The 14,890-nt window shown below is 34.9% G+C and overlaps 1 protein-coding gene across 1 annotated transcript; it reads left to right on the forward strand.

Annotated features, from left to right (window-relative positions):
* Positions 1-12,062: 12,062 nt before the first annotated feature.
* LOC104605762 (uncharacterized) lies at positions 12,063-14,157 on the forward strand. The gene is made up of 3 exons (XM_010270647.3): positions 12,063-12,302; positions 12,877-13,006; positions 13,378-14,157. The coding sequence occupies exons 1-3, from the start codon at positions 12,164-12,166 to the stop codon at positions 13,904-13,906; spliced, it is 798 nt and encodes a 265-aa protein (XP_010268949.1). The 5' UTR covers positions 12,063-12,163; the 3' UTR covers positions 13,907-14,157.
* The last annotated feature ends 733 nt before the right edge of the window (positions 14,158-14,890 follow it).

Below are 14,890 nucleotides of genomic sequence, written 5' to 3' on the forward strand. Positions count from 1 at the left end.
GCCCACCGTACAGTTTGGGTAGGTGTCAGGATGGAATTGATGCCAATACACAGACGGGTATTGGTGTTTATGGTGGGGGTATTTGACATTTTGAATTGTTGCAGGTTAGGTCTGCAGTGGAATTCAAAATTCTGCAGTGAGGTGCGGTGTATTTATGCTCTACCTTGTTGCAATTTAGTCTTTTTCATTATGCCTGCAATTTCTGATGTTATATGAGTGATGTCTCGAAGAGCACGTTTGCACTTTGGTACATCCACTGTTTTCAAAACCGGACTGGACCGGATGGTTGGACTGGAAAAACCGGGAACCAGTCACCTGATCGGTTCCGTTTTCCCCCAAAACCGCTTTTTCCCTTAAAACCGTTGATTTTGGTCAGCAAATTGTTGAACAGGCCGGTTAATCATTCGAACTGTTTGAACGGTTTTGACTGTTTTCCAATTTTTTATTTTTTTAAATTTTTTTGTCAGAATGGGCCAACCATTTGGATCGAATCCCTGACCGGTTCGTTACCCTTATAATATATAATTTACAGCCGACTAATGATAAACATGTAAGGTGTACCCATTGAAAGCATGCTCGTGGGATGACCACTCTAATCATGTCCTTATAGTTTTGTATTCAAGACTGCACCTGTTTAATAGAATATTAAAGCGTAGATTTCTACTTAATTATGGACATGGCCAAGATATTTCAGCCATTATTTCTATCTTTTTATAAATTAAACTTTGTTTTGGGTCTTATTGAATTTATTTGATATAAAAGGAAAATTGGACCAAAATTCCAATCTATTGCTCCCTTCCAAAAGAAAAAAAAAATCCAATCTATTGGCAGCCTGGAGTTGACCGGAAAGTCCATCTACCTGTAAACTTCTAATCGTAGTGGGGACTGGGAAGATTTATGATCCATAGTCGTTCCTCAAGTAGTTAATTATTTCTTGAATCCAGTGTAGAGCAGCAAGTCGAAAATTTCGACTCCATATCGTTTCTCACGTAGTTCTTCAATCTGATATGGACCAGCAGGTGCGCAATCTTTCCTTGGCCTAAAAATCACACTGCCTACAGGCAGTCATGTGGGATTGTTGAAGCCAATGTGGTAAGCAAATCTTCGTCATTCACATGTACTAACTATGATGGACAATTTCATAATTGTTCACTTGACACTATAAAGGGTTTACAAAGCTTGGGGTTTAATCTTCTTCCTAGAAAGAATGGAAAAAAATTAAAGATTTGGGAGTTAATTCGCAACCCCCAAATAAAAAAAAAGGAAAGTTATTTTGTTGCAAATTTGCAATTGTGAGCGATACTTGTTACCACCAACCAAGGGCCGGCTCATTGGTGTGTTAGATGGTTTGTTTCAGTATTGATGTGAAATCGAATCCTGCAACCAGCATTTTGGTGAAAAAAAAGGGTCAAGGGGGAAGTTATTAATGGTGCATGGCACCGAATATCAAATAAAAAGGATGCATCAGCCCTTTGTTAAAATTCAGAACATCATGTGATCTGATTTTTTATTTCTATAACTGGTTTATTGATTTGGGGAATGCAAGTAAGTAGGGGTGGAAATGAATCGATCTTTTCATGAGCTATTCAAGCTTGGCTCGTGGAAAAGCTCGATTTGATTCGGTTTAAATTGAGCTTCGAGTCGAGTTCAAGCTTGATATATAGGCACATTTGCTAATCGAGCTGAGCTCAAGCTTAGTGAAGCTCGGCTTATGAGGCTCGCAACCCTAATATATATTATTAATATATATAATAATTTTACTTTTATGTATAATAAATAATTTTTATAATTCTTATTTTTTGTATATAAAAAAATAAATTTTATATGTATAATAATAAATATTATAAATAATATTTTTATTTTTTATATGTATGATAGTAAATAATTTTCATAATTCTTAATTTTTTGAATGTAAAATAAAAAATGATTTTTATATTTTTATAGGAAGCTTGGCTCACAATCGAGCTTGAGTCGAGATGAACTCAAACTTGCGAGCTTTGGAATCGAGCCGAATTCAAGCTTAACTCTCTAGCTTGAGCCTAACACTGGTTTAACAAGTTGAGCTCGAATAGCCAAGTATTCGGCTCGGCTCAGTTTGGTTCGAATCCACCCCTACAAGTAGGGATGTTGATGGGTTGGGTTAAACAATAAATAGAGCTTGGCCAGACCCTTAGAGTCAGGTCAATTTAGGTACAAGGTTAGGTTAGGGTTTTGATTCTTTAACGAGAGTTGGGCTTAAGTTTTGGCTAACCCTAAAGTTGTGAACGCATTAGTCAGAAGAATGGGGTCTCAATGATAATTGTCACGGACCCAAAGAGTAGTAGTATTTATAAGTATATTATAGATAAGTGCAACTTAGTATTTGAGTTACAAAAGGAAGCAAAGAGAAGGGGTGATTAGATTCTAACATGAGGTGTCGTGAGAGAGAGAGAGAGAGTTCTATTATAGTTACATTGTGTGGCTTCCATTATTAGATTCGTCTAGGGATGGCAAGTTCCCCCATAAAACCGGGGCCCCGTCCCGTCCCGAACGGGGCGGGTTTTCCCCGATCCTAAACAAGGACGGGGCGGGGACGGGGAAAATAATTTTTCCCTGAATCAGGTACGGGGCTGGGACAGGTTTTGTATATAATTCCCCGAACCCGCCCCAAATCCGAAGGTAGATCAATAAATTATCTCTAGGTTTAATATTGATATTTAAAGTATCTCTAAGTTTTTCCTAAATTTTTAAAATCCTATGATCCTATAATTTTATTTTTGAATTACCCCTAAAGTATTATAATTCAATTCTAAAATAACCCCAAATTCCTATGTTCTATGTATAAATTGTCCATAAAATAGACAATTTTTAAGTAATTACCTTGGAGCGGGGAAAATACGGGGATTCCTTGTCCCCGATGGGGAATGGATGCCCCACCCCAAACCCATCCCGCCACCAGGGACGGGGTGGGTACGGGGCAAGGTACCGTGACTTCAAGGCGGGGACAGAGAGGGGGTGCCCCGCCCCAAACCCCACCCCGTTGCCATTCCTAGTATCGTCCTGCCGGGTTATGATGCCCTATAGGTATTCTTATAATTTGCTGAATAAATTCTATAGCCTTAAAGTATAGGATTTCTTTTCATATTTATTTTTTCATTAATAGATCTATCAAGTTAAAAAAAAATGTCTACATTAATTGTAAACAATAATCAGTCAGTATAATACTTAAACCAACTTGTATCTAATATCCAAAAAAGTGCTAGAGTCAAATTAGCTAGCTTATTATATTGAAAATTTGATGTCCTAAAAAACTATTAGATAAACCATTGGTGTCTCCACTCCATCCTAATGATACCAATCCATAAGGCTGCAACCAAGGTTTTTAAACCAAACTGGACAACGAACCAGTTAGGAGTCCGGTTCTCAGGTCAAATGAGTCTGATCGTTCGAACTAAAAGTCCAATCATTTTGACAAAAAAAATTTAAAAAATAAAAATCAGCCAAACAATTGAACGGTTCAACTGCCTGGATCAGCGATTTATTGACTATATAAATGATTTTTGGGAAAATAACGGTTCTAAGATAAAGCGGAACCGATTACTTAACCGATTTTTAATTTTTCCGGTCTGAACATTCGGTCCGATCTGATTTTGAAAACCATGGCTGCAACTATCACTAGCAAGTTACAACAAAAGTTATTAAGCTCAAAGGACTTCTGCTAATGGGCCCCCTTCCGAAGAGCTTTCAGTCTACTTCTGAAGGGCCAAAGGGAGCTGTAATAGCACTTAAATTTTGCTGCTAGAAACAACCAGTATGATTACAGGCCACACCCTGGCAGTTACCTTATGTAATAGGCAAATGCAAGAGACTTTTGCGGATCACTCTTAGGTGGTTCATCGTACAAGTAACATGGGTGCTCATGTTATTCTTTGGCCAGAACTCAACTCATAGGTGGTTTATGTCCAAGAATTTTGTCAGAGTCCTATTTCTTACATCTTTTAATTCCTTTAACTTTAATTGAAAACAAATAAACATGAAATAGAACATTAATAGGAACTGCCGGGTAATTTATTCTTGAAGGCTCAGTTTGAAAACAGTGCAAATATACGGTCCTTTTGAACCTTTTGTTTCCACTTTGCACCCTACAATTTGTATTTGCTTTTCCAAAATGAAAAGAAAATTGTTTGCAGACTCCCTAAATATGATAACAAATAGTTAAAAAAAAAATCAGGAGTCTACCTCTGGCTCTGGTTAGACAGCCGAACCAAAGCCTACAATAAAGAAATGAATCACTGTTTTCAAAACCGGATCGGACTGAATGGTCTGACTGGAAAAACCAAAAATCGGTCATCTGACTGATTCTGTTTTCCTTTAAAACCATTTTTTCCTCTAAAACTGTTGATTTTGGTCAACAAACTGCTAAACCGGCCGATTAACCGTTTGAACGGTTTTGACCGTTTTCCAATTTTTATTTATTATTTTTTTTCATTAGAACAGGCTAACCATTTGGATTGAACGATCGAACCGTTCAAATTGATAACTGGACCCCTGACCGGTTCAGTCACCCGCTCGTTTTTAAAAACTATGAAATAAATGAATATAGTCTTTCTAGTCTGAACACACAGAATACAAACAGATTCAACATTGATATTTAGCTAGCTTTTCACACATTTATTGAAGAAGAAAGAAGTCAAGTCTTGGGACAAGTTTCAAACTCTAAATCAGAGAACAACCCACAACTTTCAAAGTTCTAACGTGTAAAAAGGAACATGACAATAATCACAATTTAGAACAATATACTTATAAGCAAATTTGAAAGAGAAACACCCACAGCTGGCAAGCTACCATAAAAGAGTATAAGAAATATAATGGCGAATATGTATGATTAAAATAACTTTTACCTAAGTGTCTTGAAATAATTATCTAACCATGGACGCATTCCAAACTTCAGTTGAGATAGAAATTTGAAGGTATGTTCTTAACAAATTTTGTGATTTTTGTTTTCGATTTTTCCCTCAAGTTTCTATTTCTCATTTTTCTATCAAACCAAATATAGCTTAAGAGTATAACTCGCAAAAAATGAGGGGTACATTTTGTGAAATTCTTCAGAAATTTCACTCAAATTTCTGCGTCTCTCTTTATCTTCAATCAAATCAAACACAGCCTAAGCCTAAGATGAAGGGCCCATTAATACGGCACGGAAGAAAATTTGTCGCATAATTGCACTTCAAATGTGAGGAAGCATCACGGTTTGAACAGATTCCAATTATGAGATCTTGTTTACACCCATTATCATAAAGAGGAGATTAAAGAGGTTTACTTGTAAAATCATGTCCCACAAGATATAGACTTTCGGTCACCCTAGTAGAAGAACTTGATATGTATGATAGGCCTCTCTAAAATCCAACCCTTCAACTTCTTTGGAGAATCTAATTCAGAACCACTGCACTAGTGGATGTGTTTTTGGTCATACTCATCATAAAACGGCATGAATTTTTCATATGATGAATTGAATCATTTGATAGTATTGGGCTTTTGACCCTGCAAGGATATTTTTTGGGTTTTGATGAACTATTTGAATGACCCAAGAATATTTCACTCGTACATATGTCAGAGAATAAAAACCTATTCAGAGATCTCACCTAACAACTTAAGTTTTTAAGTTGAATGATTCTATGACATGGTATTAGAGCTTATTTGGCCAAGTGGTCCAGTGATCAATCCTCATCATTCCCATTATAATTAATTAAATTTCATTACGAGCAAGGTTCAAAGTATCGACACGTATTGGCCCATATTGGCCGATACGTGTCGTTCTGGGACTCCTCCGATACACCCCTACAGTGGGTGTATCGGGGTCTGACTGGTTCAGTGGGTGGAAGGGTCCTAAACCGATTGCAAAAAAAAAAAAAAAATAAATAAATAAAAAAAGCATAAAAAGCTGTATCGATTTGCACGATATACCCATACCGATATATTGGACGTATCGATATTTTGAACCTTGATTACAAGGTATGAATGGGTATGCACTTGTCCACAATTATTCAAGCCCAACAGGCTTTTACCTAAGGGGACATGTTACAGTATAAATAAAACCCATTCAGAAACCTCACCTAACAACTTAGATCTTTTAAGTTGAATGGTTATTTGCCAAAACAAAATGCCTAATTGGCACCTTCTTTTTATTAATGCGGCAAGTTTTGGCTTTCATCTCTTGTAGAGTTGTTCAAAACAAGGCTTCTTATTGGTTTCTTATAAAACTAAAATGAATAATGGTACAAAAATATTTTTATCTCGATCCCTAGGGCTGCAAGTCGTGTACCCAGTTTACATTGCATCCTGCCCAAACCTGTTGGTAGGGCTCATTCAAATGTTATTCATAATCCATTGGTGTTTAATATAGCGTGAAATGTATGTAATTTTTAAGGCTGAAATAGTTCTGTGATTATTTCCAAAAAAAAAAAAAAACTAAAGAACTTTGTTTTTTCTCCACTTGGACTTCGTTTGCATGTAAATGGTGTTTTCCTCGTAAATGGGATGAAACTATATAGTTATATAGCTCAAATATTTCAACTGGAAAAGCTTTAATCGATTTTATGTTATAAAAAAGGTAGCCATAATAAATGGTTTTTGACTATAATTTAACGGGCCCTCCGTATGGTTATGTTTGGTTTGAAGGAAAAGGTAAGAAAAGGAAGGGAAAGAGGGAAACCTTTACAAATTTTGTATAGGCTTCCCTATTTTTTCCTTCAAACCAAACATAGCCTAAGAGATCATCAAAGCCAAAAGTGAGCTTAATTGATGCATGCACTGTCATTGTTCTTGAAGGTGAAAAAGTAAGCTCTAACTGGTATAAAAAAAAAAAAGGAAAAGAAAAATCAGATTGTTAAGTTTTGTTCTTTAATAGGAGTTGCAACTGACCCTTAATTTTAAGTCGTTGGATCATTTTGGCAGGGTATTGGATAAAGTATTCCTCTTTATGGGCAGAAACCTATTATTAGGAATTTAGTTTCCGAAAGATGAGATGGTTAATACTTGATAGTGAAGTTGTTGTATTTGAATGCTTATGATTATACATAAAGTCATAAACTAAAATTACAGATAAGTATCCTCTACTTTGGGGTAGTGATACTTAAGGGCCTAAATTTTCAAGTGAGACATTTTAGTCTTGAATTTTTAGAAATATACACTTGAACTCCATTTGGAAGGAGTACAAATACAAATATGTAGAGTGCATTATACTGTTCATATTTGTATTTATACTCCTTCCAAACTGAGCCATGAGTCTTACAAAAAATTCCCAAATTCAAATTTTCTTTGTTCACTGTTCTTCGTTGTTCCATTCAAATTAATGTTTTTATTCTTTGTTGAAAAGAAGTAAAAAAAGTTCAGTATTTTTTTGTAAATTTGCTTGAACCTCGGATTCAATGCATGCACCAAGTTAATTAATGTATTTTAAACCAGAGATTTGGTAATGTATATGGCTTCTAAAATCAGGGACGTGAAAGGATTGGCCTATGTGGATTTATATCTGGAAGAAAGTTCAGATATGCCAAATTAAATATAAAATAAAATGATAACAAGTCAGTATGAGAAATGAGAATGTCAAATCTCGTCTCCAAGTAACCGGAAGTTGAATTTCCAACAGGGTTAATATATATATACATTTATTAATCATAGATTAACAACTAATACAAGAACGTGCATGCCATCAAACAGAATAATTCATCTCCAATAATTAATAACCACCTGTCTTATCTAACAACACAACACCTGCTAATTAGCTTCTTTCGTCCATCAAAAACGCGTACTACGACTTGACTACGTCCATGATTATGGTACTAATTATAATTTTTGTAAATAATAATTAAGTAAATTAAAAATACTAGTACACGTGATGCATAGCCAAGTTTGTCCTCATTCCTCAACCGCTTAGCTACCGTCTCCCCTGTATTTTATATATTTATATCCTACTGCTGCCATCATTCTTAATATTGCTGCAATCTAGAGGTAAACTATGATTAATTATAAATAATAAAAATAAATTAATAACCTCCTCAGTAATTTATACATAGATTACTTACTTATATATATATATATTATAATTAACATATTAAATTCCACGGTCTATAATAATTACCAGATTTCTGCACAGATTAAAAAGTTGAAAAAAGAAACTCTCGGCTTATAAACCAAACATTAACCTTTCAAAGCCCGAATAAACTCTCCATTTATTTTTTCCACTAGCTGTCTATTCGTAAGGGCAGAATGTGGTGTTATGGCACACAGATGTGAATTAATTCCGAAGAAGTTTTAAATCAAACCATAAACAAAATAATGGAGGATTAATTGGTGGTCAAATCTTACACTTGTTAAAACTACGTACTGGTACTGAGAAAGGAATATAGACTGTTGGGTAAATTTGGAATAGCAGAAATGTGGCAGTTTTTTGAAAATCTACATACAAGACCAGAGAAGTTGATTTCACAAGTAAAAAATATTATCGATATCAGTAAGTTACAGCTTGATCTAGCAGGCATTAACATGAAAGACCACCAAGATAGATTACAGATCGAATCAACTCTGTGACAATCCCAGTATATACACAGACAGATCCTTCAGTGAAGCCAACACTCAACAGAGCAGCAGCATGTATGGTTCTGATTTGTTCACTTCATCTCTCTATTCTGCAGCAGATCAATGTATTGCTACAAACAGCTAGCTATGAGGCAGAGTTCAGAGCCATATGATCGCAGGACTAAACGCAGGCAGGAGGTTTGTTCTTTTGCAAGATGATAAATGTTTGATTGAGAAAATAAATTATAGGTAAGGTGAAGGAATGCAGTTGGTGGGACCCCAGTTGTCTATATGGATAGGTTAATGGAAGTAATAGTAGATAAGGATGATAGGAAATATTTTAATTTTAATATATATATATATATCACAAAAATACAAATATATTAGCTCAGTCATAACATGGTATATATATATATATATATATATATATATATATATATATATATATTACAAAAATACAAATATATTAGCTCAGTCATAACATGGCATTATGGAGGGCTTGTTTTGATCAAAAGAATATTATATGGAAGTATCTGTGAGGACACCATGCATATATACTGTTTTGTGAATAATAGTTAGTAATAGTCCAAAAATTGTTTAATCTAAACAGTTCAAGCTGTTAGGTGAGCTCCCTATTCTAGTACGCCCCCTTGTGTGAAAGCCCATGGGATTTGAAGTGTGGATAAGCATAGCCCCTTTATGTGAAAGTCCATCGGACTTGAAGGAATGACAATTTTTCCCATCCACATTGGGTGCCTGACCTCCCTGACCTGATGGGGGTTGAGGATAGGGAATGAAGTTCCCACAGGAAACTTGTCTCCATCGAAGATCGAGGATGGAAGACAATTTTTATCATCAACAAAGATTAGGGTTGGGAATGGGGATTTATTTTAAAATCGGGGTCGGGAATAGAAAATATGATTCTCGCCCCAAAACCTATCCCATTGCCATTCCTATGGCTAAGCATAGACTCATCCATACCTTTCATTGAAATTTAACCAATTATATTAGATAAAGACAGAACACTATACCACTCGATCATATGATGAGTTCTAATACCAACTTGAAGAACCTTTTTAACCTAAAAATTTAAGCTGTTAGGTGAAGTTCCTGATTAGGTTTTTATTTTCTGTATTTTTCTTTCGCAAAAAAGGAAAAAAAAACACCTTAAAAGCCTGTTTTGTTTGACCCATTACAGATAATTGGATTATGTGGAACGACATCTTAATGCTTATAGTCGTGTAATCTAGGTAGCCAAATAATTGTCTTTTTTTTTTCTTCTTTTAAATCAAATTAAATTTGAAGACAGTAGGACCATCAAAAACTATGAAAATACAGCCAAAATAATTATTAGGCCGCCCAATTTTTAGAAACGTTGACTGGATTAAGCCAATCTCAAGTGGGTACTGTTTCGTTTTCACGTAGGCACCTGAAATGGGTGTATTAACAACTAGAACACCTATGATGTTTATTGCTTCAAGTTGTTTTGATATAAAATGGCTTTAGAAGATAATACGAAATTATTTTCTATTTTAAAATTCTCCTTTTTTTTAATGTGTTTTGTTTGAACAAGATAAATACGATTGATCTAAATGATTGAACCATTGTGCCCGTGACCCAATATATCCAAATAGTTTTGTGTCTTGGGCTGTGTGTGACAACATTATTTAGAGCATATATATTGTGCACACAAAATTTCGGATTCGGACCAGCTCCTGCCCCACCTTGATGTCCTAATTAGTTGATTACGCGATGAATGAGACGGACTCCATCTTCGGTGACACGTTGGAACTTCTACCTTGTCTTCACCTGCGCTGCAATGCAAATTAGAGCAACTGTTCAAAATTGCCAAATATTTGTTTGGAGACAGCATTGGTTTTGATGATGTAACAGATATTTATTTCTTTTTGTTTAAAAAACAAAGCCATATATATTTTTTTAAACACACTCTTAGGCTATGTTTGCTTGGGCATACAACAAATAAAAGAAAAGTAGAAATAGTGAAAGTTCTTAAAGAACTTTCTTTCATCATTCTATTTCGTTCTTTCTTATTTTGTATCAAGCCAAACAAAGCCAATAACTAAACCTGGGATAGTCGAAACCATAGTTGAGTAATTTTGTCACTACATATTTTATTAATTCGAAAACTTTGGTTTGAAAAAAAAAGAAATAAAAGTACAATTAATTAAAACTAGAGTGGGCCATCTACATGAAAAAAAATATAAATTAATTAGAAAGATTGGATGGCTATATATATATATATATGTGTGTGTGTCAAAGGATGTAACATTCAAAATGGGCGCGCTTTATGTGTAAACTATGCGAGTGATGAAGAAAAATTGTTCCTTTTGACTCAAAATTTATAAGTAAATAAATTGTAACTCGTGCACGTGGGCAACTGTTTCTTCAATATTACATTATCACTACTCCTGTCTGTCTCTACTCACTCTACCTAAATTATTAAAGGTAGTGCTGACGGTTTCAAATTACTTCACTTGCCACCATTTTGATTGTGCAAGGAGTAACCCAAACCCAAATCATCTGCCTTATTATTTATTTATTTTTAAGATAACGGTAGTTCATTAAGGCTTTGCTTAGAACTAACACCGTTTGTTTGTTGAGAGATGTGTGTGTGTGTTTTTAATAAAAGGGTAAATTATAAAGAATGGATCAACGACAATTAGCCCATGAACTTTTATTTATAACAAAGACTCCTTGAACTTTTATTTTGAAACAAATATCCTCTCTGTTTGACTTATGTCATTTTACTTCAAAAACCTGTTTAAAAATCTTAATCCCCAAATTATCTTTTTTTTTTTTTTTGTATTTGAGCAATTTATGATCCAATTAATTTTCTAAATATAATATTAAAGTCTTTTCATTGCGCTAATAGATCCTTGCAGATCTATGACTGGATTCAATATTTAAGTGAAATAGTAGAAGTATATATATTTATAGTTTCCTTTAATTTTTTCTTAGTTTGTTGGAGAAAGGAGTGGATAATTTTTATATTTTAAGATGAAGATAAACATTCATATCAATAAAATAAAAAAAAAATTATAAAAACTTATTTTTCTATGCCAGCAAAATAATTCTTGTTATTTTAACCGGTTTCCTTCCAAAAAATGAAGGTATTTTTTGATCAATTAGGGTCTAAGAAAAGAGAAAAAGGTCAGGAAAAAAATTAGGTGAACATTTTATAATTTAATGCATTCTAGACTTAATGACAAGTGGTATTTTGTTTAAAAAGTAATTGTCACCGACTCCACTGACCCTCCCCCCATGGTAGGGTGGGCCGTAGGGGGTTCTATAATTTATAATTTAGCCCAAATAAAATAAATAAAAAAAGCCTCTACTGCAAGTTGACGGTTAAACAAATATTAGTTACACCTTCTATAATGGGAGGGCCGGGTTTTTTGTTTATGGTAAAAGCGTTAAGGTTTATCTCCTGATGCTAAATTAATATTTGTTCCAAACACGTTCCGGTGGGAACCTAAGATGGTTTCTATATATAAATGCATTGCTTTCGCTAAAGGAATGAGCTTGGCCGAGGAACTTGGATTTAATTAGGAGATACCTTGGCCTTACTACAATTAATTGTACATAGATGGTGATGAAAAGTGCAGACTCCCAGCAGAAAACGGAGTTGAAGAAAGGGGCATGGACTCCAGAAGAAGATGAGAAGTTGACTGCTTACATTAGGAGATACGGTCACTGGAACTGGCGCGAGCTTCCAAGATTTGCTGGTAGGAATAGGATAGCAATAGCATATATGCGGGAGAGACTTCTCCTTTATCAACAAGAATCTGTTCTTCTTACACTTTGATTTGATTTTTTTCCTTTGGTTGATAAATGAATGATTCTCATCTTTTCCCCTACTGATCATGAACAAAACGTTGTCACTTTGATGAATTGATGAGTAGTAGTTATATATATATATATATATATTTTTTTTTTTTTAAGAAATTTCACTCAGGCATATTATATATAGTCGCGTTTACAATTTTTATATCTGCCCAGGTTCTTGCTTTGATAAGTAGAAAAAGTATCAATGCTCTACTTTTTCTTCTCCGAATCCGATATCATCTTCATTGATATATAAAAAGATATGAAATAGCTAGTTTCGATGATGAATTTGGTGTGTGCTGGGTTCCCCATTGAAATGGAATTGAAACTAGATTTTCTTTATTCTTGCCTACGTCTAAACGTGATTGCATTTCCTTAATTTATAACATTTGGTAAATGAATTTGTTGGTATTATTATATGATAGTGATAGCTTCTAACGTTTTCTTATTTCTCTTGTTAATTCTGATCTGTAGGTCTATCAAGGTGTGGGAAGAGTTGCAGACTCAGATGGGTTAATTACCTCCGGCCGGGTATCAAACGAGGCAACTTCAGCGCAGAGGAAGATGAAATCATCATCAACTTACACCAATCCCTTGGGAATAAGTACGTACGTCCTCCTTTAATTTTACGTCCCTAAATATTGAACTTATTGCAAATTAATATAAAAATTTATACTGGTTTTCCGCTGATCATTGACTTGTATAAATTGCAAACTCAAAAAACCATTAATTTGTGAAAACCCAAGCATTCACTTTTCTTCTAATAAACATGTAATATTTCTCCTCTTGGGTTGCACCTTGCAACTGGGGATTTATTTCTTGTATTCAGATGGTTAGTGCTTTTTATTAAAATGCCTTGTTAATTAATTTAATCACTCACCACTGGTTGAACCGGCCTGCTGTATCTATGCAGCAGTACAAATCTCTTGAGTCGCACAAGATAGTGTTAGAGATCTGATGTTCTTTTGTTTGCAGATGGGCTGCAATCTCTGCGCAATTACCAGGAAGAACCGATAATGAAGTCAAGAACTATTGGCATTCCCACCTAAAGAAGCGGTTGAAACAAGATCCTACAGCGTCGACAAAGGAGAAACTGCAATCCGAAGAAATATCTGATTATAGCAAGGCGGAAACCAACGATAATTTTAAGAAAGAATCAGAACCCGAAACCTCACCATCAATTCCCGGTATTCTTTCAGACGAGGTAGAACGTTTCCAGCTATCGTCACCGGAGTATTGCAGTAGCGATCTCTATTATTCGCCGAGCACTGATTCTGGGGTTATAGTTGGCACAGATAAACACAAAACAACATTACCACAATCTAGTGCTAGCTTCTGGACAGAACCATATTTGGCAGGAAATGCTTATATCAATGACGATTTTCTGGAGGCCTTTGCCAACCTTGAATCTCTGTCTCCATTTTCTCTGGTCTCCCTGGGGGAACCCTTGTATCAATCTGGTTTCTTCATTGACGATTACATGAATATATCTTCAACCATTTGATGAAAATTATCTAAGGGACAAATTAATTCCAGACTCGTGGGGTGGGGCTTCCGTATCCGCAACCAACCCATCAACGTAACATCCCCCATTTGTCTATGTGCCATGCATCTAGATTCAGACTTCATAGCTTGCTACACACCATTCGTAATTCTTAATATATATAGGGTGTTCGGAAAAAATGAAAATTACACATAGAATGAAGAAATATCAAAATTAATTATAGCCAGACACATTCTCCTTCTATTCTAGCTGTAGTACTTGGTATCTGTTTAAGCAGTTAATTATTAAACTTTGATAATGCTCTTTTTCATAAAATCATCCACTAATTTTCTTTTCTTTTTCGCTGCAAAAATGCAAATCATCCATTACCTTTCTGTGATTGTGATCGCCATCTGACAGAACTTTCTATATATCCAATACAATTATACAATACGTCTAATTCATTTGAGATCAATTACCACATATTCCAAAGTACTGACGACCGATTATTAATGTAAAACCATTTAATAGCACTGTTTCATTAAACGGAAGCGAGCGATGGATCATCTTTGTCGAATTAATGGTCTTTGTTAGTGGAAGGTTCGTTAGGTGAAAGCTTGAGATGGATGGATATGTTGGTTTCAAGGCCTCAACCCCACTCCACCCCACCAATGATCAGGGTCATCAAATTAGAAGATACATGCCTGTCGTTTATGTTCTCATCATGTCCTCTTTGTACTCATTAAATGCAACTTTATCATTTATAATTAAATTGATCATCAATCTGTTTCCTGGCTATGAGGTGAATGGAAAAGAAAAAAAAAAAAAAGGGAGAATGATGGTTCAATCCAGAATCAGAATTCATAGGCTCAAAGTACAATTGGGGTAGATGCTAACTCGAAATTGATGTCAATTCCTGGGACCAGGTAATTGACGTTTTGATTTATTGTAGGTCTGTAGTAAAAATTAGAACTCTACAGTAGGCCTATCCATAATTAAGCAAAT

Source organism: Nelumbo nucifera, chromosome 1, assembly GCF_055504915.1.
Source record: "Nelumbo nucifera cultivar China Antique chromosome 1, China Antique-T2T, whole genome shotgun sequence".
Classification (NCBI taxonomy): Eukaryota; Viridiplantae; Streptophyta; class Magnoliopsida; order Proteales; family Nelumbonaceae; genus Nelumbo; species Nelumbo nucifera.